General features: G+C 39.6%; 3 protein-coding genes and 1 long non-coding RNA gene across 4 annotated transcripts; 1 reads left to right on the top strand and 3 right to left on the bottom strand.

Annotated features, from left to right (window-relative positions):
* Nucleotides 1-742: 742 nt before the first annotated feature.
* LOC108138091 lies at nucleotides 743-1,682 on the bottom strand. The gene is made up of 3 exons (XM_017260076.2): nucleotides 1,333-1,682; nucleotides 899-1,156; nucleotides 743-840 (listed from the first exon to the last, which is right to left on the bottom strand). Exons 1-3 carry the CDS (start codon nucleotides 1,488-1,490, stop codon nucleotides 816-818), a joined length of 441 nt encoding a protein of 146 aa, XP_017115565.1. The 5' UTR covers nucleotides 1,491-1,682; the 3' UTR covers nucleotides 743-815.
* A 2,459-nt stretch (nucleotides 1,683-4,141) lies between these two features.
* LOC108138094 lies at nucleotides 4,142-5,184 on the bottom strand. Its single transcript, XM_017260080.2, has 2 exons — nucleotides 4,895-5,184; nucleotides 4,142-4,842 (listed from the first exon to the last, which is right to left on the bottom strand). Exons 1-2 carry the CDS (start codon nucleotides 5,045-5,047, stop codon nucleotides 4,489-4,491), a joined length of 507 nt encoding a protein of 168 aa, XP_017115569.2. The 5' UTR covers nucleotides 5,048-5,184; the 3' UTR covers nucleotides 4,142-4,488.
* Nucleotides 5,185-11,729: 6,545 nt separating this feature from the next.
* Nucleotides 11,730-12,663, bottom strand: LOC108138068. Its single transcript, XM_017260044.1, has 2 exons — nucleotides 12,091-12,663; nucleotides 11,730-12,035 (listed from the first exon to the last, which is right to left on the bottom strand). The coding sequence occupies exons 1-2, from the start codon at nucleotides 12,605-12,607 to the stop codon at nucleotides 11,983-11,985; spliced, it is 570 nt and encodes a 189-aa protein (XP_017115533.1). The 5' UTR covers nucleotides 12,608-12,663; the 3' UTR covers nucleotides 11,730-11,982.
* A 7,165-nt stretch (nucleotides 12,664-19,828) lies between these two features.
* Nucleotides 19,829-21,382, top strand: LOC108138061. Its single transcript, XR_001774075.2, has 3 exons — nucleotides 19,829-20,469; nucleotides 20,529-20,785; nucleotides 20,841-21,382. It is a non-coding gene; the product is annotated as an uncharacterized LOC108138061 (long non-coding RNA).
* The last annotated feature ends 3,330 nt before the right edge of the window (nucleotides 21,383-24,712 follow it).

Raw genomic sequence — 24,712 nt, 5'->3', positions numbered from 1 at the left:
AACCAGTTACAATTTCCCCCTTAACTGCTCCATTTCGCAGGGATCCTGATGAAGAGCTTCAGCGTTGGGACAACGTGTTCGAGCCATGTTTTGTGCAGTCACAATGACCAGGCCGCAGCTCCTTGCACCGTTGGTTGTCACCTCGGAACATTTATTCCGACTTTCATGCGGCAACGGCAGTAGGAAACCCATCGCTTTAGCGCGATTTCCTCGCGGCAAAATCAATGCAGCGGCATGTCAGCCTGGTTTATTGGCTTCCATTTGGACGCTAAGCAGGCCAAACTAATTACCGTGCATAATAAATCAGATCGCTGTCATAGTCTGCCATTAGTTTGACACCACCCCACTGCCCACTGCCCACTGCCCACTGGGCACCGCGTCTTCTAGCATTTATGCAAATTGGCAACAATACCGCAGCCCGGGGCGAAGTATCGGACCTGCCTCGCTGCCTTCTGCATTATTAATTGCAATTTGTTTGCTATTTATTCCAAGAAAAGTGCACCAGTTTTAACCTAATAATAGTCAAGCACATGGCTCTCCCATGACCACGCTGAAAATCGAGTTTATTTATGCAAAATTAATTGATTTCTATTGAAAGCGAAGGGGCATCGGCTAGTGCAGTTGACACAATTTTCTTGGAACATAATTGGGGGGTAATTTATAATCATGGCACAATTGAAAGCTTTTGAAATAAAAGCCACGTTGCGTGACTTCGTTAATGAAGGGGTCAAATTGTTACAAATTGTTTACCCCATTAGACGAGGTGCATTAGTCAAGACTTTTTATTTGGACATTGTAACTGTAAATATAGCATGCTAATACAGAAGGAATGATTGATTTCTGTGAAACAGAAAGTGCAAGTTTAGTTAACTGGCTTGTTACTGAATATAGCTCTCACCTTAACTGCCTAAAGAAGTTGACTTTTTTGCGAGTTTCGGACAGATTGTGCATGTGGTCATCCAGGAACTTAAAATCCAGGCCCGTAGTGAACTCAAAATCATTTTTGGGCTTGCGATTGAATACGGGATCGGGTGTTTCTGTGCTCGGAGCAAGTGGCTTACAACGATTTGGGTATGGCTGGGAATATTGTCGTGTATAGCTCGATAGCATTGGAGGTTCCATATTGTCATCCATATCGGCTGTTCCATAACGCGGACTAAAGAAAATTGCAGCAAATAAATTATAAAAAATATAAATTAGAAACTGAAATTATATTTTCAACCACCTCTGTGTAAGCAAGTTTTTTAAATTAAAAAAATTTAGTATTTTGCTTTGCAAAACGCATACAAGGCACTTATTTAGTTTCCCCAAACCAGAGAATTTTCCACTCACTCATCCATATTGAAGGACTGAAAGTTGACCAGCTTTTTTTGCTGCGTGGAAATCGTCCTTAGCCCCTTGGCGCCCTCCTCGAGCATCGCCTGTGTGGTGGTCTTCATTTCATCATTGGCCATTGATTCCCACAGCTTGGTTTTCTTTTTGCAGGCCATTTCGACTGGGGTTTTGTGTTCGGAAAGGTGAGTTAACGATGTGAACAGGCACTCGAAACGAAGTGTACTACTGGACGATCTGAGAGGTTTCTCAGAGTGAATTCCTTTCAACCTTTGAGCTCGCCATAATCCCCAGCGCACAAAAACAGAAATCACATCATTAAACAGCCAGAGAGTTGTTCGCAATCGTTGCACAATATTATAAACGCCACAATTGAATTCACAAGCGGATTTATTGTGGGCGGAGGCAAATGGTTTCTGAATCAATAGGCGATGAAAATGAAAATCGAATACTGGGTCAGCGGTGGATATGCACAGGAGCCAAAACGAGTGGGTGTGTTTAGTGGCCAACCCGACTACAATGGCCAATAACAATGCCCGATTGGCTCTTTGGCGCAGCTCATAATGAGCTGCCACCTCTGTTTGCTTTTGCAACGACATTAATACGGGCTAATTAAACAAATATTGTGTGCATCCGACTGTTCCGAGTGTTCGTGCGTGTGTGTGTGTGTGTGTGGGGGTGTAAATCGCTTGGACCTGTGTGTGGTGATGAATGCGTGAGTCACATAACACAACATATATCTTATAGTTATTGCTATCCAGCAAATGCTATCTACCTCAATTAATATAGGTCTTTAGAATCGAAAGAAAGCGTTATTGTTATTAAATCTAAATGCAACTAAAAAAACTTTTTTCAATAATTGCATAGTAACTGGCTTTGAAAAAATTTTAGTTTTATTGATTACCTCCTAGATGTAATTTAAAAATAAAATTAACTTAGTTCTAATTTTTTGAAATGACCTATCTACGGTTTTAAAAATATGAAATAAACAATTAATTTTTAGTTCAGATGTCCGATGAATATATAACTAAAAACGACGTTATAATTATATTTTCAAATTTTTAGACACCTTTCTGTGTCGAAATACACCTGACAATAGCTTCGCCTAAATTTAATGTTTTCGTATTTAGTTGAGTAAGGGTATAGCATCTAAGGACACACTCACGATTGCGGTCACGTTCGCATCTTAATAGCTTGCCCGGGAGTGTATGTATTGGCGTGCTCACGCATATCAGGCGACTTGTATCAACAGACGACATCGGGTCGTCGATGACACCAAACCGAATGTTGAACAACATAATGCGATGGCCGTCGCAGGGGATGGGCGGAAACGGAAGTGATGCAGAAAATGAACGCATGGCAATTGGGGTGGCGGTGGTCCGGTCTTCATGTGGCTCATAAATTATGGGGCAGCATTTTGCATGCAACTGCATTTTGCGGCGCATAATTTGCATTTTTAAGCATTTTCACAGTGCATTGGGCATAATTAAAATCAACGACACCACCGCTTCTGACCACCAGTTCAGCTCCGATTTCGGTTCTGGCAGCAATTGAAACAGAACCCGGCTAACCTTGAAGGCGGGAGAATAATGACGTAGAGAAAAAGATTTGTCACAAACAAATTATTGAAAAAGATAAATTAATTGGAGTTTTTTTTAAATTTTTTTTTAACTTTAAATAGCTTATATGTGTTTCAATCTAAAATTAAGTGTTCGATAAAAATTGCTTAAGTCAAAGCTAAAACTTGTAAAAACTAAACTACTGTTTCATGAATTTTAAACTATTAAACAAATTTCTCAATAAGATGAATATTAAAATAATTTGTGGGCTTACTTATATTTTATTTTTACTTTCTGTGCGGGGAATATTTAAACTTATAGCCGGTTACTGTCTAATTATACACTATAATATCTCAGTGGAAAGATGTCAGCGACAGTGAAGTTTCTCACCTCAAACTTTTGCTCGCTCCAATTTGACTTTCACAAGGTTTTCTGGGGACGAGGCTGCATCAGCTTCGTGGGCAGGCAGCCGTGGCGCACACTTAACAAATTAATGTCAAGCCACAATAAAGTCAACAGCTGACTCGCTACAGGAGCGGCGAAAGGCAAAGCCAAAGTCGAGAGACTTAGGTGCAAGGGGGCAGTGAAAGTGGTGGCATTGTGTGCAATGAACGGAATCCGGCACACATAAGTTAAGCAAATATACTGCGCACCCGCACTTCCATAAAAATGCAGATGCAGACGAACAACTGGTCGGTCGCCGTAAAGTCTCCCGGCAAGAGTAAGTGCACCTGCTGCCAAAGACTCGAGATGCTGAATCAAATTCTCATATTAAATAATCGAATTCTTCGCATGCACATCATTTCAAATTCACGTTCGCACTTCCACTTCCACTTCCATCCACATCCACATCCACGGTACATTCATTCTACATTCACATACCACTTTAGCACACGCCTGATGCAAACAGTTTGCCTTCCCCCCCCACAGATATTCACCAAGCTTTTTGTATCTAGCATCTTAAAGTAATTTTTCTCGCCAACTCGCTTTGCCCGAGATTTTGCGCTTGACATAGTATTTTTATGAGGTTAGGCAGTGGAGCGGACAAAGAGGGTTAAGGATTATAATTTAATAAATGAAAAATTGTAATAACGACCTGTAATTTAAGCAAATATCTTATTTTAAAACTAAGTGAAATAAATAAAGAATAAATACCAACATTAGAAATTATGTCATTGCCAAGTATTATACTCAAATCACTACCATTGCACAATTTCCCATTACTTTTATAGGATACCCCTTTACTTTTGAATACTAATCTACGCTTACCACCATACTAACAGAAATAGACCATAAACATTCTTGCAAAGATCCTATTTAAAAAGGGAACTCTACACCCTTGTAGCCATATTTTCTGTATCCTTTTCGGTATCCTTTATTTGCGTGTGGCTGAAACTTCTGGCACGCACGTCCTCCTCAACTTTTGATGGTTGGTTGAGGTGTGAAATTTTGCGAGATGCACGAGGCAAATAGGCATAAAATTATTTAAAACTCGACGCGAGCCTGCACAAAAGGGTGCGCGGCATAAATGCGTGGCAGTTTCGCAACTCGCACTCTTCCAGTCTATGGCATTAAGTGTGAGATTTCTTGCTTAAATTTACGATGAAGCATCCATCTTCTGCTCTTCCAGTTTTTGCCAGACCTGAACGTATTCCTGGTAGAAACTGGACAGCAAATGAGGGACACGTTCCACGGCCAGCTCCAAGGGCACCAGTTCGGGATCAGAGAGATTCTTAAATTTAATGTATAGAAACGGCTCCTTGTAGGTGTTTTGTACCATATCCAATATAGATTCCACTTGATATCCCCGTTCAAAAGCATCGACTGCGGGAATGGGCGGGAGATTGGCCAGATCTGAAGAGAACTTCTTGAGGGGTTTTTTAACGGTTTGAACTAGTGTTGAGGGAGGTGTTTTGGTTGGCAAGTTGCAGGTCCGTTTATTCACAGCTTTCTAAGGAGATATGGCTTAGCTTTTGGTGGATGGAATTTGTTATGATACTCACATTATCCTGGGTAAACGGGATTCTACGTTTTCTGGCCACTGGCTCCATTTTGGCTTGCAAAATATATTTCTCTGCGCTTCTCTGACTGTTCCTGTGGTTGAGTGCTATAAACTGAAGTCGAAATCTTTTTCCTCCTTCCGAGTGGCACTTCATAGCCTGTTCTTCTCTGGAAATTCATATGACTGTCGCTTCTGTTGCCCGTTCTCCAAATGAACTTCCTGCGGCCAAAACAACTTCACGCCACTTTGAGCCGGCCCATGGCAACGCGCTGGTTGGGGGGTGGCAAGCGGTGGAAATGCAGTTAAATGAGCGGAAATGCAAAATTAACTCGCCACGAAAGCACAGAGCAAACAAAGAAATTGTTGTACAACTAAAAAATACCCCCACACACACTGGCAGAGTGAAGAAAAATGAAGGGGAAATAGAGAATGAGAAAATCAAGTGCCGTGGCACAAAAAAAGGGGTAGAAAAAACGCAATTGAAAGCAAGTAAAGCGGCGGAACAGAAAAAAAATGTATAATAGCAGAATAAACGTTGCCACTTGGCCAAATTTAATGCAAATATTTGGTCAGCCGCAAAAGGAAATGTTGTCTTTCCCGCTCCCGACAAAAGGTTTTCATTGCTTTCTACTAATGTGATGGTTTTTTGTGAAGGAAATCGCGAAAAATTAAGTGATTAAGTGTTGCTTCTTTAAATATGATATTTTATTAAAGTTTGACAAGATCACTTTAAAAACACTTTTAAACTCTTTAAGGTTCCTATGTTTTTAAAATATATTTTTCATTTTTATGTCAAACACTTTTCATATATAAAAATATTTTTTTTTTAAATCTGTCTTCCTTTTTAATCATTAAGTATTTAAAACCCATTTTAATTTATTTTTGTTTAATTTATATTTTTTTTAAGCTGAATTAAAGTTGAGTTTTCTTATTTATACATAATTTCCCACATAGGGTCTTATAATGAAAATGGAAAATGCTCAGCAGAGGCAATTTTGTCCTGGCCCTAAACCAAACTTCCATATATTTCCGGTGTTTCGCGCCCCACTTCAAAATTATCCTCCACAAAGAATTCCGCTGAGCTTGATAAATAGAAGCAAAGCGTTCGAGAATTGTGCATGATTTATTTCTTCTTTTCCTCGTTTTATGCCGGTCTGCTGTTTATATTCTTGCTGTGACAACGTCGCACTTTTCGGGATTTTCAAAATTGTATTTAATTGTTGGGGTAGCCCAACAGGACAGTGAAGTCCTTCGGTCGGCATTTAAAATAAAACAAACATTCTGCCCTGCCATGGAAATGACAATAAAAATAGCATCAAATTTATGGCATACCGAAATAGAGAGGTGGAGCAAAAGAAAATGGAAAAGGGAGACAGGAACCTCGTTGAGGGCATTTTATTCTCTTGCATCGTCCTTTTATTCCTACTTCATTTTGTCTGTCGTTCACTGAAAGAAATATATCAATAATTTAAGGTAAGGAAAAAAGGTATCATTTAAATACGTAATAAATAACCTAATTAAATAAAAATGAGTAATAGCTTATTGTACCTTAAAATCAAATCAAATGCTAAAAAAAAAGGTATAATTTTATTCAAACTAAAAATGTAATGTTTAGTTTAAATCAAAATTTATTCGAAAATGGTTAACTTATTATCTTTTAATAAAAATTTTAATATAAATTTACTTAAAATAAAATATGAACTTAGCCCAATTGCTTTTTTGGCAAGTGGCGTCTGTTAACTTGGCACTGACTTTGGCTTTTTCAGTCGCACTGACTTTGCACAATTAATGGCCACCTTCTGCTGAACCGCTGCCTCGCCCCCTTCCGCCCACCGCCTAGACATTCCCCAATTCGGCGCAATTATTGCGGCCATTGTGTGAGAACCTTTTGCCAAGTGTCTTGTGTGTCATCGTCACCGCTAAATTTAACATAATCCTCGGATGCTCCAGACCGAATGCTGCCCACTCCGGCAGCTCGTGTCGGGCGCCAGGAAAATTGTTGGCAGCTGACGCGACTTGGCCAGGATGTTACTCGAGGTCCTTTGTTAGCCCTTTTCCGCTGCTGCTCATTCGCCTGCCGCTTTTCTTCTTGCGCATAATTAATTTCACGTTCTTGCCAAAAATTATGCGACAGGATTTGTTTGCCCACGCTCCTTTTCCCCCGCTGAAAGTCCTTTACTTTGATTTCACTCAGTCTTAGTTTGTTGTATTTGTTTTGCATTTTGGCAAGATCTCGTCGGCCGCCTGGCGAACTTAAATCCTCCGTCGGACCGTCAACTTGGCCAATTGTGCTGCAAAGTCAGCTTAAAATGAAAAGTTCCTCGAAATAATCAGTGTAAACGGCTAAGCCATTTTAAATGCAGAAAATTCCATTGTCAAGTCGTTAGAGTTGAGTCTGCACTCTAAGAGAATATCTTAAACAAACAAATTTTGCCTTTAATGGGTATATTTTAAAAGCCATTTTAGAGAAATTTCGAAATTTCTCATGTCAACATGTGTTGGATTTAATATGATTTTATTTATTATTATTATTAAAGTGAAACCTGAAAATGTGGCCTTAGCAAAGCAAATATCCATAAATATCCTGAATTTAATTTCAAGGCAGAAACGAATCGACTGTCGTCTTGATTGCTGCATTCAAAGTGCAAACAAAAGCCAGGCGAGACAAACACTATCAAAAATGTATATTTATCGATACAATCCCTGCACATTTCCTGGCATAAGTTTATGCACTCTGACCCCCACAATTCACACTTGGCCATTTATAATTGTTGCAGCTGCAATCGATAACAATTTAAATCCATTGCTGCCAATAAACAATTATTGCAGCTACCAGCAAAACAAAGTTCCTACCCAATTTTTCCTCGATTTCCCTACCAACTGGGCTCAAATGGGTTCTAGGCCAGCAGCCCCATTAGCCACAGAGTGGTAGTCGCATATAAGCCAGCGGACGTTTTGCCAGACTCTCTCTCGTCGAGCTTTTTATCTTCATAAAAACGCCGCCAGACAAAGCACACATACGGCAAACGATGGCAGACGGACGGACTAACCAAAAACGAAATTCATTGCAAAAATGGTCAAAAATTGGCGAACGAAATATTGAGTGAAAATTCAGGGGGGCTGTAAAACGGGCGGACAATCCATCGAGGAGCACTAAATAAAGTTTGCACTGAAAAACTATTAGGGAGTCGGCACAAAAAATTCACAAAAAATAACAACAGTCCTGGAACAGAAAAAAAAAAAAAGTTTATCCACCCATGGAAACTCGTATTTGCAAATTCCAAAAGAGGCAATGAAATGGCAAACGTCTGCATGGATTGCATTGGAAATGCTCGAATTCGAAAGGTTTCTCTGGAGGGAGGACACGCCGAAACAGGAAATTAAAATCGAATCGTGTGTGCTTTGAATTGTGCATCTTCCATCTGAGCACGTGTATCTTTGTATCTGCGTATCTATGCATCTAAGTAGACGCCCCAAACACCAGAAAGTGTTTAATTTGATAGGGCCCCAGGGATTTCCACCCAAAAAAGGGGGGGCGGTCAAAAAGTTTTCGCCGTTACCTTGACTTCCAGAATTTATGTGCAAAGTTTTTCCGCGTCTACGTCTGTGAGCCGTTGTGCGTGTGCGTGGCCAAATTATGCAGTTTTAACGCATAAATTTCATGACTCGCGACCGGCGGCCATTGCAGGGAGGAAACTCCAGATTCGGTATCCAGCTCCAGTTTCAGTTTCAGTTTCGGCTCCAACTTCCTATCCCACTTTTCCCCCGGCAACTTTGGCCCGAAGTTCACACAACTGCGACTGTCTAATTAAAGCGTCCAGCTGCCGGGACTTTACTCCTGGCCCACTCCCAGAATCACTACCATCCTGAATGCCAGTGCAATTTAAATGCAGAAACCAAAATAGGTAAGACCGCTTTATAGCTCCAAAGGTGGGTAAGAAAAGCAAATCAAAAATGAATCTCTATTATTGATTTAGTTTCGAAATTACCGATTCACTTTTTAAATATTTGTTTTAAAGCTTTACAAAGTTAGGGTCATTTTTAAGAGCAAGCTTATCCGTGTCACTTTTTAATTTAACTTTCCGAAACTTTTTACTACGGCCACCCAAAAAATTCGTCCCTAATGAAAGCTGGCCAATCTGCTCAGATATTCATATATCCTGGCAGTGCATTAATCAACTGCGAGTGTATTCCATCTTCGTCTCGTCGCCACTCTGCTGTGTTCGGAGTTTGGTCTTGGTCCCGGTCGTAAATATAAAAGTTGGCACAGCTCCCCGGAGACAAATCAGTTTGATTTTGATTGCATCTTTTACGGCCTTTGGCACCTTATAACTTTTTCCGGCTCACCTGATCGACCCCGTGGATTCTGAAGTGGCGAGCAAATCGGCGACACAGGTCCAACAAGGCAAAGCCCGAAGCAGATGTCGGGTTGAGTTTCTATCACGGCAGACGCTTGTCTTAATCCCAACCAGCTGCACTGGGATAAATGAGTCAAAGAAAGCCACACAGTTAAAAAAAAAAAAAATAAAGTTTATACCAAGGAAACTATTATATATAAAAATCGTATTTTACATTTGTTGGCCTTTAGTATTCACTTTTTTAAGTAATAAATGTTTTTATATATTAAATTCTTCATTTTGTTTGATGAAATAACATTAAAATAACAGAACTAAATAATAAAGAATTTAATACTTACCCCTCTTTTAAAAACATGAAGACTATTTTTATTTTGGCACCAAGTATTTCCCCCTGTGCTCCTTTCACTTCTCCTTCCGCTCCACTGCAGTTTGGCATCATTGGGGGCATGTCCTGTATGTGTTTCGTCATGTTTTGTAGCTCGTCCTGCGCCGCTCGTCTGCATTTAGATGCCAGGATAAGCTCGTAAAACTTTTCGTAAGCCAAGAGCCGAAAGGAGCGAGGAAAAAACTTGGCTTTCTTTATTTGTTGTTTCGCTTTTTCTGGCCTTGTTTGCCAAAAGTTTTATGCGTTAGCCGAAAGGTGACCAAACGGCATGGAGAACAAGGAAAATTAAGGACTTTAATGAATCGTCGGGGAACAGTTGAAAGTGCTGTGGGGAAAAAAAGAAAAAAATCTTTAAAAGAGATAGGAAACCTTGCTTCATGGCAGGTCTAAAAAATGTCTCACACAAAATGCTCTTACAATTGAAATGTCAATAATGTTTTATGACATTGCAGCGTTGGGCCCAAGGAAAACAACCTCGAGGAGGACCAGCCACCCACCAAAAAATATTTTCATTTGCCTGACAAATCTTGACATGCAACAGCAATCAAAAGCGACGGCTCGGGGCCTGCCCAGGGGGCAGTAGGGGGTTAAGGGTGTGGGCGCCACCGAAACAGGACAACATTTTGTGGCCTGTCTTGCGGTGTTTGCCCGAAAATGGCCAGAAACGAGCGCAAAAAGTACAAACGATAAAAGGGACAGAGGAAATCCAATTCAAAATGTCATCAGACATTCTAATTTCATTCATTTTTCAATACAATTCCAAGGTCCGGCCACTCACTTCCTTGTGGCCGCATAAATTGTGATTTCGATAAAGGCCAAACAGGCCAAACGGGCAAAAACACGGAATCAACAGCGACCAAAACGGTAACAGTGACAGTGACTGCTCCTCTGGTGTGACACGAAATTCTGGATTACACTCGTTTCGGGCAAATTGAACTTCTTTGCTCGCCTTTCTTGTTTCCGCAGCTTAGAGGGAAGCTTATTGTCAGGCTGTTCCAAACGCTTTTAAAACTCACACTAGAATACATTTTCTATAGATCCTAAAGTTTAATATAAGTTTTCTTAGTCTATTCTTCAAACATTTTGCTAAGTTAGAATTATGCAATATTCGACTGAATAAAAATATAGAACTAAACCCCCTATTTTAATTTTCAAGTCCTCATCACCAACAGCTTTAATTTTGTAATTTCTTAACAAAGTTTTAAGTTACTATTAATTTTTAATAATTTAAATTGATAAACTATACTAAATTTAAACTATACGATGTGTCTTTAAAAAGGTTATTTATAGTACCTAAGCTAAATTTCTTTTTTAAAATGTAGCGTTTTGATGGCTTGAAAGGGTGTTTAAAATGTAGTTTCCTAACGCACTCCATCTGCATTCGCAACGGGAAAATGTTTCGAATTTCTGCCCTGGACCTGGAGTGAAAAATAATAAAAAATTATATAAAAACCCGACGGACTTCAGACAAAATGTCAGTTGAGCAAACTTGCAAGCGTAGAAGCATTCAAGGAATTTCACAGTTTTTTTTACAAGATATGATTTTGCATTTGAGTGGGAAGTACAACAGACAGAAGGTCTGGGTCTTGAGGGCAAATTGAAATTAGCCATTGTGCATTATTTGATCGGGAGAGCGAAATTGAATTGACCGCCGCAAAATGATAATTAGCATCATTAAGCACGAGTCCAATGCTCCTTGTAAACTAATTAAACCGCCAGCGACAACAGTAACAATTGCCAACGGTTCGCCCGAAATGCAATCACAAATTAATTGTGGCAATAATTGCTTTCTAAATAACTGTAAGCCCACGACTAGCAATTTGCCACATAGGTAAGTTTGTTAATGTTTATATATAAGTGTGTATTTTCCGTGTGCGCTACATAGCAAAACCATTGCAACGCTTTGCGGCAGATTAGCTAAGTTGATTTAAGTTGATTTAAAACCGCACTGCAAGATGACGGCTAGTACACTAAGGTAAATTATTAATAAAAGTGTTATAATAACACTTTTCTTCAAATTATACGTAACTTTGCAAGTGTTATGAGTTCCTCAATAATATTCTTAAAAATTTAAGCTAATTATCTCTAAAATATCTTATTTAATATGGCAATTTAATAAATGATATAAAATTGCAATTGTCTCCTCCGTCTTATTGTTTTTTTTCTGAGTGTACACTTGGGAGAACGCCAAATGAAGAGGGAGTGCAAATGGCTGAGCTAAATGGCTGCCTAATGAGGCCATCGGCGCGTATGATTGATTTAGGTAACTGTGAGCGTGGGGCTGAGTGAAATCCGCTTGGGGCTGGCTTTTCTATGTGCATAATTCATAATTCAATTGATTCGAACTTAAAACACAGGCTCGGACTTCAAGTTCAGCAAAGCTTTATAGCTGAGATAGGCTGAAAATAGAGAATGATTAATGGGTAATTTCACTTTAACTTCACAAAAACTTACCAGCCAAACCTACGCCAAGAGCCACAAGAAAATATGTAAGTCGGTTTCGCCAGAGGTGAGAAGTGGTTGAGTGGTTGGCACATTTGGTACACACTGGATGGCAGTGTTTCTCAAACATCTGAGCGAGATCCTGCCGTTGCAGGCGCATCCTCAAGGTTTCATCATCTTGCCTTGGGGTCTTATTAGGATCTAGTTCGAACTTGACATCCGTTGAGTTCCAGTCTTTATCATTTGCCCCATTGATCATGTCTTCTGGTATGCTCCTCACATCTAGCTGGCCACCGGGTAAATTCTCCTTAATTGGCCACAGCGTTACAGTCAGCTCTGTGGTATCAAATGGCTCGACCCTGCCAGTCGACGGTTCTGCACTATAATCCGTATCTTTGGTTAAATGAATACGATAGATCACAGCCTTATCGCTGGGATTGAGCAGTGTAATTAGGCGCTTTTGAGGGTACAATAAAGGCGCCTGAAAACTCAGGATTAAAGGTGTTACAATTAGCTGAACGTTAGACATTTTGAAATCAAAAAATTGAATTTGGAAACTTTTGATTCAGAATGATTTCAACATGAAACTTAGCTGCTACTGGGATGAATTCAGTAGAAGTGCAAAATATGGCGTCCTAAAATTTAAATGTAGAAACAAAGATCTAGTTTTAAATTAATTAATACTAACAAAATGTATAGTTAATATACCTGCAAACTATTAGTAATTTTAAATCAATATTTATGAAACAACATTTGTTAAAATTCAACATCGTTTGAATAAGGGTCCTAGCATCCATTATCCGATTATTCCATAACAAACAGCAGTAACGTAACTCAGTGACCTATCCTTCAGAAGCCACTGGCACAATTACGTAAGATTTAAGTGGCTCACGTCATGATGCTCCTTGGTCCGGGACTTATCCTGATCCACTTGAGCTGTCCTGAGGGAGGCCGCTCATTATGGAAATTGTGTTCCTTGTGTATTTGCCACATCGATAACATTATTAGCAACAAATGTCCCCATCCTTGACTGCTGACCAATTTTGTCAGCTTTGCCAATTTGGGGCTACCCTCGTCTTTGCTTTTTCTCCCAAATTTTCCTTTTTTTTTGTTTGGGAAGTGAATGGTCTGCCTGGGTTTGGAGTGTGTCCGCTGTCAACAGCATTTGTTGAACGCTTCCTGGGAGCTTCTGCTTCTGCTTCTGGTTCTGCTCCCCATTCCCCCCATTTCGCTCCCCTCTTGGCAAGGACTTTTCCCATTCAGACCAATGAAGCATCGAGCATTGTTGTGCCGGGACAAGCGTTGACAGCCAGCACGGAGACAAGTTTTTCTTTCGTTTCGGCTTGGACAAAACGGTGCGTAGTTGAGCGCAGCTGCTTCAAAATATAATAAATAAATAAACATAATTTATAAGTAGCAGATTTTTTACGTCTGTGTTGGCACAAATACTTAAGCACTCCCGCTGCCAAGCGTCGACAAGGATCTGCCCGACACTCGAATTTATTTCATTTTTATCTCGGCAGATGAATGCGGTGCCATGTTGCGGGTATTTTTGCCGAGGCAAAAGCTCCGAGACAAAACACGATGAGATTAAGCAACTTTTTTCCACGGGATCCCTTATTTTGTGGGTTGTGCGAGTGTGAATGGGAGCTAGGGGGTATTCGTGCCATGTCAAGTGCATTGCGTGTCCTTACGTAAGCGGAATGTTGATGGTTCAATTCATGGTTACTGCTGATACTAGCTTTTTTCGCTTGCCCTGAGCGCTAAGATATCTATATTAGTTATTTTACGTATGTTTCTTTTTTTTGGAATAGAAAATTGTTGCTTACTTATAACATTTAATATACATTTCTAAAGATATTGACATTTTATTTTTAAGGATTATTAAATTGGCTTTTTTATCAACTCATTTTTATTCTTGTATAAATGGCTTTTACAAATTTTTGTATATTTTTTACAGGTGATACCTTTAAGCTTAAAGTATACTAAGTTTCACTTTTAGCGATCTGCCATTCACACTCACCCACCTATCGTAACGAAACCCTTTAAGTTACGTTGACCCTGCGTTGTTGTTACTCGCGTACCCTTCACCACTCACGCTCATCCACTTGACCCACACTGCCTCCCTATTGCACTTTAGATTGTCAAAACCACAACTTCTTTTTTCTAGCTGCTGTTAAAAATGCCAAGCCAAAATGAGGAACAAAGAATTTGCAGAAGGCCTGGCTAACCGGAAGTCGAAAACACAAACGTACTAAAAGCCGCTCTCAGCAACTGCGCGGGATATATAATAATACACACATATATATGTATGTATTATGGGTATATATATTTATGTGGGTGTGACGCACAAGTCCGGGAGGACCACACCCACATACTCGACTCAAGCCGAAGAGGGGGCACATTCAAATGGTTCCATATTTCTTGACAATTTAGGACACCATTAGCGAAAAATTATTACTGTGCAGCCAGTAAGTGGAGTACGAGCAGTCTTAGTGGGAGTGGGAGCGCGATGGGAATTTTCCAGGGCATGGCGAGCGGGGGCCACGGCTGAGGCTTAAATGGGAGAAAAAAATAGGCGACAATAGGCGAGGGCAACGTCGTCCGATTTTTGGCAGTGACAAGCCCCGCAGCAGCCATGAAAATTCTAAGGGAAAAAATCGAAGAAAACTCTGCCCGGTACATTGGTTTGAGATACAGTAAAAAATATTGAAGCACAAAACAAAATACTTTAATTTAATTGTTAAATTTTAACGAAACAAAGACAAAGATCATTTTCTTATTGAAAATCAAACTATGCTCTTCTGTTTAGTAATTTCAAATGAAAGCGACGAGAAAAAATAAATCAATCATACGCCTATTAGGCACAAATCCATTACAATTATTATTATTACAACAAAAAAATAGTGGAAAAAAGAGTTTACAAAAATCGGAAAAAAGATAAAATTAATTTTAAATTACTTTTTAAAAGAGATTGTTTATATAAATTTGTATATAAATTTGTCCAATCTTTTAAAGTATGAGTTACTTTCTATACCACTACAAACCACAGTGTATTGGCGCTGTTTCGCCTTTTTGTTGTGTTTTGGGAAAAGCGCGGAAAACTTATGTGGGTGCTTAAGTGAACCATTAGCGCCGCGCGTCATTAAGTTGTTTCCGCTTCGCACACTTCTCGCTCTGTTTTCCATTTCGGCTGTGGGAAAGGAAAACGGATCCGAGCCTAGTCCCAGACATGCCGCTCGAGCGGAATACAGCACGTACTGGTGAGGGGAGTCGGGGCGGGGTCTGGCATAGGCCACATCATTAATGGTTATGGACCCAGACCCGGACCAGACACCAAAGACGAGCTCCGTCCGTCCGTCCGCTCGGGCTTTTTTCGAGTCCTTTGCGGTTCATTGACCAGACGGAGGGCGTGTTGATTTATGCTGCTCCAATGGTGTCTGGGCGGCTGTCTCGTTATTTCTCCCAGCAGTAGGCTCAACATGTTTTTTCCGCCTGCTTTCCTTTTTCAGCGCAATTAGATGGGGGGGCTGGGGAAAGTGGGCGGACCAAGTCAAGTCCACACCACACACAAACCGGCCAGTGTCAAGAGCAAAATTCAATTAAACGCAAATCGGTGCAAAAATCACACGAAACGTCAGGTACCCGGTGTTGTTGGTCTTGTTGGCAGGCAAACAGACACCAGCACCATGAGGCCATCGAGAAACTCAACTGGCTATCAATGCCATGACGCCCCGTGACCACCACACTGCAGTCCAGTTTGGTTTGCTGGTTTAGCTCGGCTCAGTTCAGTGCGGAGCAGTTGGGAGCAGTTGGGAGCAGTGCCGAGCAGCAGTTTGAGTTTGCCCGGCAGTTTGTGCACCACTTAAACAGTAAGTCCAGTAAACAAGGGCACTGCAAAAATATTCTTGTAAACCACCAAGTACCACTTAACTAAATAAATTCAAACTAAATAAATTGTCAACTTTTTTTTCGAAATTTGCTTTATAATTTAAGGATAGAGTATTGTAAATAAATTGACTGAATTCATATAGGGTATTTGTTTAAGACGACTATTTTTAAGTTTTTAAGAAGTAAGAATGTAATATTATGATTTTTAAATGAAATGTAGAACCTTACTTTTTATTACATGTGCTACTTAAAAAGATTAAAAATATAAAATAGACACTTTTTCGCTCAGTGCACTTACCTGAAAGGCAGCAGCATGGCGTTGGTATGCGTGCGGCTGTTTAATGGCAAATAAAACCCTTGGGCAGAACTGCAATCGGAGCGGCGCGGGATCAGCAGCCTGAAAACGCCCGACGACCCGACAGCCATTACGGGCTAAATGGATTTGATGAGCGTTTATGTGCAGTGGCGGCGATTGCATGTTCTAATTATGACAAAGGGCCGGTCCTGCCCCCCGCTACTGACCCCTGACCTCGCACATTTCAGGTGTTTAGCTGTTCAACTGTTCAGCTGTTCAGTTGTGTGAGTGCCAGTTGCACCTTGCCTTGCGCACGCAGCGTGTTATGTAAATGTTTGCCTTTATCGCCATTCAGCGAGCTAAGCGCTAATTAAATTTGATATTAATAGTGGAAAAATGTTGCGAAAACAAGCCATGGGAATGCATTTATTAGCCAGAGAGTGTAAAAGGGAAAAACAACTGAATGCTTATTAACAATTCACCATCAATTATGGTTGCCTGTAAGCTGTGAACACAGTTTTAGTAAATTTAAACAAAATTTAAAGACTCTCTTATGGTATCCAAATTATTGCAATAAACGAAATTCTCTTTTATAAATGTTCACCATATCTTAAACTTTCAGACAAAGAAATTGCTAAATAATATACCCAAATAAACGATGCTTAAGTTTTATTCAATGAGAAGTCCCTTAATACAAAGGGCTTTAAGTTAAGCCACACCAATGCCAGAGGTTAATCTGAAACCGAATAACATAAAATCTGTTTATAAACCTCCTGGATGCTACTGAAAATTGCCATAGAAATACGCACACATAAAGTTATTATTATTTGCACCTTGGCTGTGTTTCTTTGGCACCGCACTCAGCCCGCCCAGCCAATTGGCTTATCAGACATCCGCCTTTGGGTCACGCCCCGTGCAAACCGAATTTGCATGTTTATTGTGCGGTGGCTTTATGGCCGTAATAGCAATAATTAAGGCTTATTTACAAGCTCACAAAGCCCGGCTCGGGCGATGGCGACAACAATTAGAGCGCCCTCGCCACGAGGATAACGACCGAGGACAACAACTGCAGGAGCCACTACAGGTAGCAGCAGCTGGCCAACAGGATCCTGCCATCCAGCCACACAGCCAACCTGCCATCCTGCCCTTCTGCTATCCTGCCATTTTCCCTACATCCTACTGTGTGTGCTGTGCAAGTGTGTGGTCATTTGACGGCTCATATTGGTAATTATTTGCACATTGGGACAAGGATAACACACACGACGGAGCAGCAAAGAGGTGGAGAAGCGAAAGGACTAGGTGTTCAGGGACATTCAAACACTTTGATTAGCCGATACACCAACTCGACCACCACGCATTCAACCAGGCACTCAACCACCCACAAATCAACCCACTCAAGCACCCAAAAGCAACACAATCAATGGCGGCAAAGGCAGCAGGAACTGCATTCCAATTCAGAGCAATGCAGGTGATCGAAGCTCTTACACAGAGAGAAATAATTTATCAAAACAAAAAAAATGATTACCAAAAATTTAACACAAATACTTTCAATATAAAATATTTTTGCTTTGGGAAAGGTTTTGTAAGCGAAAGAAAAATTGTATATAAAATAAATCGTTTTGTATCATCTAAATATTTTTTAAATTTAAAAATGAATGAAATCATTATTTTGCAGCTTAAAATATATTAAAATGTAATCTAAAAGTTATTTTTTGTATGTGCAGCTTGCTGATAAAACAACCTTTCTGAGTTAGAACTATTTAAATACCTTAACAAATAAATATTTTATTAAAGAAAGAAAAAATGATAATATTAATTTAGTAAGAAGCCCAAATATAAAAAATGAAATCATGAAGCTCGCAACGATCGCATGTTTCCCAGTGCAGCTCTTAGCTTTTAGCTAGCAGCTCCCAACTCTTGAGCGCTTTTGAACTGGCAAATGAAATGAAATGCTTCCCGAATTGCCGATTGAGCTGAAGCAATTTGGTTTATATCTTTTATGCGCGCCAAACACAAACATTTTGCACGTAAAGCCAATAAACCCTGCACATGCCCTTTGTGTGTGTGAAGCGCCAGGTGAGGAGCTGGCATTGAAAATAAGAAGCACTCAGCTGTAGCGGAAGGACTTCCAGCCAGGCCGACAGGAAGCTCCATGCCAATGACGATATCATTTCAAATTGTTTTCAATCAAATGTGACTTGCATCTGTAATTTGTATGCAAACGAGTAACGAGTTGCCCACCCCCGCTCAAGCCCGTCAAACTGATTTGTGATTGACATGCTGGAAATGCTACGGAAGTGGCTGGAAAAGAAACGCTGACGCAGTGGCTGCCATTGGAAAATAAACTGTCTCTAAGGCAAACTCTTCGGGGCCGGGCCAGTTGATTAGGTTTTGATCGTGTCTTGGCGGTGCGTTGGCATGGAAATTGACTCCGGCTAGGGGAAATAGCCAAACAGAAACAGTTATTCAATCGAAATAAATTTAATCAAGAACGCGATCCCATTTTTAAATTTTAAAATGAGATTATTTTTGAGTATTAATACAAAAACAAACGAAAAACTAATTATATTTAGCGACACAAGAGAACTATCTGAAAGTTATGAATATTAGTAATTTTTAAATCTTGTTCATTTATTTGTATTATACGAAAAAATATGATATACACATTTAAAAGTTAATAACTATTAACTATAATACAAAAGTTTCTTCGTTTTTAAATTACGGCATGGTACACATGAAGCATTCAGTTGGGGATATGGTTTTGAAAATGGTTGAGGTTATTGCTGATTATACGGGTAAGGATATGGATGGGGGTACATCACAGGATAATGTGGAGGATATTGTGGTGGATATTGTGAAGGATATTGTGGTGGACATTGTAAAGGATATTGTGGTGGATATTGTGGAAGATACTGTGGAGGGTATTGCGGAGGGTATTGCGGAGGATATGGAATGGGTATTGGAATAGGTATATTAATTTGTGGGGGAGGGGCTGTTTTTGCGGTCGGAGTTTTTATTATGATTGGACGTTTGTCAGCTGGAGGTTTCAATATGATTGGACGCGGTGTTGGTTCCGATTCGTCCGAACATGGTGGGCAGCGCTTGCAAAGAGGCCAAACGCACGGTAGGACACATCTTAGTATACCCCGAAGGCAAAATAACGTTCTGGGCCTCAATGCTCCAGCGGTGACATTTCCATTCGGTGTCTGCTTAGCGCCGCAAATCAACAGCAATGAAAGAAAACAAAATGTGCTCTTCCACTGCATTTTGATATGGTGTGTAGACGTCCGGAAGGTTTATCCAATAGAAATTGTATTCGAATTGAATTCTGTATATAAACTAGAGCCACACAAAAAAGACTCTGAACTTTCCTTTAGTTATTTTAAGTCGATTCGAAATTGCTTAATTTATTCAGTTATACTATAATATGTATTCGGTATGGCTGTTTAAAGGCCCTTTGGATTGAGATTGATATATTTCAAAGGCTAAAATAAAGTGGCTGTAAAAGTAAATGACATGAAATAATAAAACATTCGTGAGACAATAAAATAGGGGTATGTAGGTTTTTGAATACAAGAAAAGAATTGAGAAAGTAAAACAAAAGCAAGGTTAAACCAAAAATTCGCACATCAAAATGTATACAAACGGATATTATTTCTTAAGTACATTGGAAAGTAAAATAATTTATAATTTTAAAAGTTTTATAAACGATTTTAATATATTTTTACATTTTTAAACTTATATTTTATCGCATTTGTACATTGGAATTATCTTAATAATATGACTTTTTGGTTTGTTTGATCTCCATATAGGTGGAATAAAATTGATACCGCAGCGATACGTGGTAACTGTATGAGAGACATTTAATTATTATAGGATTTTTTGTAAGGATTGTTTTGGGTTGTCTGGTCGGGGTGCCAGAGCAGGGTGGACAGGTTTTACAATACGGCCACTGACATGGCAGTAAACACCTTAACACACCACGAAGACAACGGAATAAGAACGTTCTGGGCTTTGGAACGTGACTCCTTGGCTCTTTTACTAGTTCTTCGTCAGATGATGCCTTGCTAGCGCCATAAATTACCAGGATTAGAAAGATAAATATTTCATTCCTCAACTTCATTTTTTATATCGTATCCAATTTGACCAGGCCGACACACCACTATAAAGGAAATGTACTGCATATATCACCAAATGCCACTCAAGTGAGTCTAAGATATTTTATCAAGCATTATTAAATCGACGGTAAATTGATTTGTTTCAGTCGTTGCGGTTGCAAAGACACTAAAATGTTGAAAAAAGGAATCGGTAAAATATATAAATAATATCAAAATGTATACGAGCGTATTGGAAGTAAAATCATTTATCATTACTGAAATTTCAAACTATATTTAAAGTTTTTATATCTGTATTTCAGCCAATGCCGATCGATATTCTTGAACATTTATACTTACGTGCCCGCCTGTTGGTCTCTCTACTTATTTGTGCCCCTGAAGTCCGCAATGTTAATTAAATTATAATGTGCGTGTTAATTACTTAATGAAGCGAATTGTTGCATCCATTGTCCATTATGCAGTGCGCCTGTCAGTGGCAGCCTCAACTTCACTCGATTGTGCAATGACCGATGACGGCCACAAAGGACATCAACGACGTCATCATTCCATACTTCCACTGAACTTTGACCCGTCCGCAATGCTCACTTTTTTCGCCCCTCCGTCAGCGTCTTTGCCCTCGGCTTATCCCGCCTTTTGTCTGTCTGGGGGCCATTAGGACGGAAATTCTGGCTGGCCGCTCATTAAAAGCCAAGAAGAAAAAACAGCCGATGGGAAAAGGTACAGGTCGTCGAGGCGCATGATTAAGAAGCAAAGATGTTAAAAGTAATATGCTTTTCAAAAAAAAAAACGCCGCTTTGTGCTGGCTCTTTGTTTTGTACTTAATGAAGAGGAGGTTTGCTATTTAAAACCAAAATAAGAAATACCTATTTACTTGCATTAAATACATATTTTAAAATTAAATTTTAATAATTAAGCGTAAATTCTGATAAGCAAATAGTAGGTTTGTCAATGTTTTGAATTAAAAAAAAAAGTTAATCCGAAAATAAACCATTTAATAACTTAAGTGTTATAAAATATGCAGAAATTAATAATTAATTAATCATTTTCCATTTAAAATCAAGCTCTTCACCTAGTATATGTACCCTCTGTATACCGCTTTTAAAAGCCAACGCGTGCGTAAAATTGCATTAATGTTATTATGGGAAAAAAGGACATTTTGCGTAGAAGGTATAATTCCTAGCTCCGATGTTATTTTTCGCCTTGTTGTTGCGGTTGGCAAGCAATTGGGATAAAGTGAAATGTACTCAAGACCGAAGGCAACCATTTTACCGCTTGTCATTGAGTGAAGGAGTCCCGAAACGAAATCGCTACCCTTTGTTCGCAGAAAGTTTTCCTTTTATTTTATTTTTAAATGAACCAGTGAAAAAGGTAACAGGGTTAATTTCACTCTTGTGAACATTGAAGGGTTCTCCGTCTTTAAGTCTTTAAAAGGGGCCTTGCCTTCGGTTTGTTTTTTGCTAAAATATGGCTCTCATAATTCAGACAAACACACAGGGGCAAATACAGATTGAGCCGTTTATCAGTGTAGGTTGGAGGTTTTTGGGGCTCACCGGCTTTTCCACCTAAGAGCTTACACATGTGAGTTTGCAGAGCTAAAGAGCCTGCGGAAATCTACTCGCTTTGTTGATTTAGTTTGCACTTGTTGCGTGGCTAACAAATTGTTATCCTTTATTTATGGCGGATTTCGTCGCCATTTCTGCTCTTGGGGCTCCGGTTGTGCCCCGAAAAAAGTGGCAACAAGGCGCTAAGCGCATTAGCAGACTCCCTGGGAGCAATCCTGTGTGTCCTTGTGTGTCGGGGTTATTTATTGGAAGTGTGCCGAGTGCGGTGACAATGCGCTAATGTGCGGCACACGCTGGGCATAAATTCCATTCTTATTTTTGCTGCATTGCCGGAAAAAGTTCCCAGACTCCCAGATTCCCAGACTTTAAAGCGGGCTCGTCTGCTTTGAAAATTTGCATTTGCATAACCCCCAAAAACCATTTGAGGTCGATGGAAACAATTGTACATTGACCACTTTTGAAAAGCGGCCAGTTCGTGGCGTAATCTGTTTCAATTCACTAAATCCACAATTACACTTAGTGCACTTTTTGAAATTAAGATATGTTAAGAAATAATTTCTAAATTAAGCCACAACAATATTAAATCCGCTGGGGCTTTTGTCCTTACGGCAGAACTTATTTTGTCTCTAAAACATGTTGCAGTTAGACATTGTCTAGTTAGTACTCCAAAGTTTTAAGATAGATTTTTATATAAATAAAATTTTATTACTTATTTTTTAGATATTGGAAAGGTTCAAATAAATGTTACCATGAAAAAACAATAAAAAGCTTAAATGAAACATGTATCAAAGTATACCGATAATGATTTTTGGCGCAGTGCAATGGGTGCTCAACATGTGGCAGCTGCTGCGCGCACAGCCAGTTGAATGGGGAATCGCATATAGCAGACATAAACTCCTTCACTTTTATGGCAATTGCGTTAAAAACACGCACGACAGGGCAGCATGGGTTAAGCGGACAACGTGTCGTATGCGCGCGCTCAAATCAAATGAAGCGCAGTTGACGGCGACATTGCACTGCAAGTGTCGCCTGTGTGCCTGTGTGTGGGTGACATTGCAACGTGACAAGAGTGAGAAGGAATCATAGAGAGGGGGGAAAGGGGGGTAAGGTGCAACAGACAGATGCCAGAATGCCAGCTTACCAAATCCGCATTAATTTGCCATTTAAATGGCTCTAAGAGAGGAGCAGAAGCTGGCAAAAGTATACTGGGAAAAATTCCAGAGAAAATCTTTGTACAAAAAATTTAGAAATTAAATAACAAGCCCATTAATTACCATTATATTTACAAATTAAAATAATAGCCGGCACTTGTGCATGATTTAAGAGAAAATTGAAAAGGAAAAAACGTTGACAGCCAGCAATTAATAAACATGTATCGCCTTTCATGTGGAAGGCAAAACTAATTAATTGCTGTGGCCAGGCCTTTATGATTTTGATTCCCACACTTTTGTTTTACAAACAGGGCAGGCCAACAGTTTTATTGCCCTCTCAAAGCCCCTTCCACAAAAAAATGTTGGCCATAGGAGGGAAGGCAAACCGTTTTCCGTCATTTGGCGAGCAGTCACATCCATCAACTGTCAAGCGACAAAACCGATTCGCGTGTGATAGTTTCGGATTACTCAAAAAAATCACATAAAAACACTAGAGCGGCAGGACGGCAATAATAGCCAGGATATTGACAACGACAGCAATTTTTGCTAGTCAAATAAATGAATTGAATTGTTGTTTACTGTTCGTGCTATTTGAAAATGGCAGGGAATTGCATTTTCGAAAACGCTTTTCCAAACTGACAGCATGAGAAATATGGCGAACTTAATTGCTGTGTACATAACGCGATTGCCGAGCGGAAGTTGAATGCGGCATAAAAATATATATAACTGAAAACAGAAGTGGGATTTTCTATCAAATTAAACAACATGGTTTAATGTGTATGCCATTTTTGTGGTTTTTAATTTATTATTAAATGTAATGATTAATTAACTGGTTATATAACTGGTTTAAGGACTAAAGAAACTTAGTCCTATTTGTATTTTCCCTTCATTTTCTGCTTGTGACTATATTTTTATTACTCTAACAATCTTTATTTAATATGCTTCGTCACACGTTCCATTTTGTCTTCGGCCCTCACCCCCATAAAAACGTGATATAAATTCAATCGACCATTTGGTATTGGGCTCTCGGCTTGCAAATTGACTGAATGCAAAATATTTCGCAATTAAATATTTAAAATGCAAGTGCGCTGTCATATTTTGTGCCCATTTCAATTTGACTTGCTTGTTGTGCGAGCTTCCCTGTATTTTTTTTTGCGCTGCCCCCATTTCTGCGCTTGCGAATCAAATTGAGGCTACCAACTGTCGGTAATTTGCATATTTGAGCTGCAAAATTGTCAGCCACGAAGTGGGCTTAAGGCCCACACTCGTAGGAACAACTCGGCGGCTGATTGAAGGAGTCTAAACTGGGCTTTTAAATAGATGTATGTGGGGTGCGGGTTGTGGGCGAGGTTGGCAATTCCGGGGACTCAAAATTGATTTATTATGCAGTAATTGTTTTGGCCCACTTCGGAGTCTGCATACACAATGGGTATCCGAGACTAATAGTACACTTAACTGGTCGAGCATTAAAATAAGTGACTAGGCAAGCAATTGGCAATCGGAAAATGAGGACAATTGGCTAATGACTTTGACACAGATACTAAATTTGTCCGCTCATAAAGAATGCATTTAGAAATAGTATCCTTTAGAGCACCTAAAAATAATTTTAGCATATATTTC

Source organism: Drosophila elegans, unplaced genomic scaffold (assembly GCF_018152505.1).
Source record: "Drosophila elegans isolate 14027-0461.03 unplaced genomic scaffold, ASM1815250v1 contig_814, whole genome shotgun sequence".
Lineage (NCBI taxonomy): Eukaryota > Metazoa > Arthropoda > Insecta > Diptera > Drosophilidae > Drosophila > Drosophila elegans.
Note: the sequence above shows the minus strand (reverse complement) of the source record. Positions and strands in the feature narration are given on the sequence as shown.

Coding starts and splice junctions, on each gene's coding strand:
- LOC108138091 (XM_017260076.2), bottom strand. CDS start 1,490: ATGGCCTGCAAAAAGAAAACCAAGCTGTGGGAATCAATGGCCAATGAT. Junction 1,157..1,332: donor CAGTCCTTCAATATGGATGA/GTGAGTGGAAAA, acceptor AATTTTCTTTAG/TCCGCGTTATGGAACAGCCG. Junction 841..898: donor AACTTCTTTAGGCAGTTAAG/GTGAGAGCTATA, acceptor TCTGTTTCACAG/AAATCAATCATTCCTTCTGT.
- LOC108138094 (XM_017260080.2), bottom strand. CDS start 5,047: ATGAAGTGCCACTCGGAAGGAGGAAAAAGATTTCGACTTCAGTTTATA. Junction 4,843..4,894: donor TCCCGTTTACCCAGGATAAT/GTGAGTATCATA, acceptor ATATCTCCTTAG/AAAGCTGTGAATAAACGGAC.
- LOC108138068 (XM_017260044.1), bottom strand. CDS start 12,607: ATGTCTAACGTTCAGCTAATTGTAACACCTTTAATCCTGAGTTTTCAG. Junction 12,036..12,090: donor TCTTGGCGTAGGTTTGGCTG/GTAAGTTTTTGT, acceptor CTCTATTTTCAG/CCTATCTCAGCTATAAAGCT.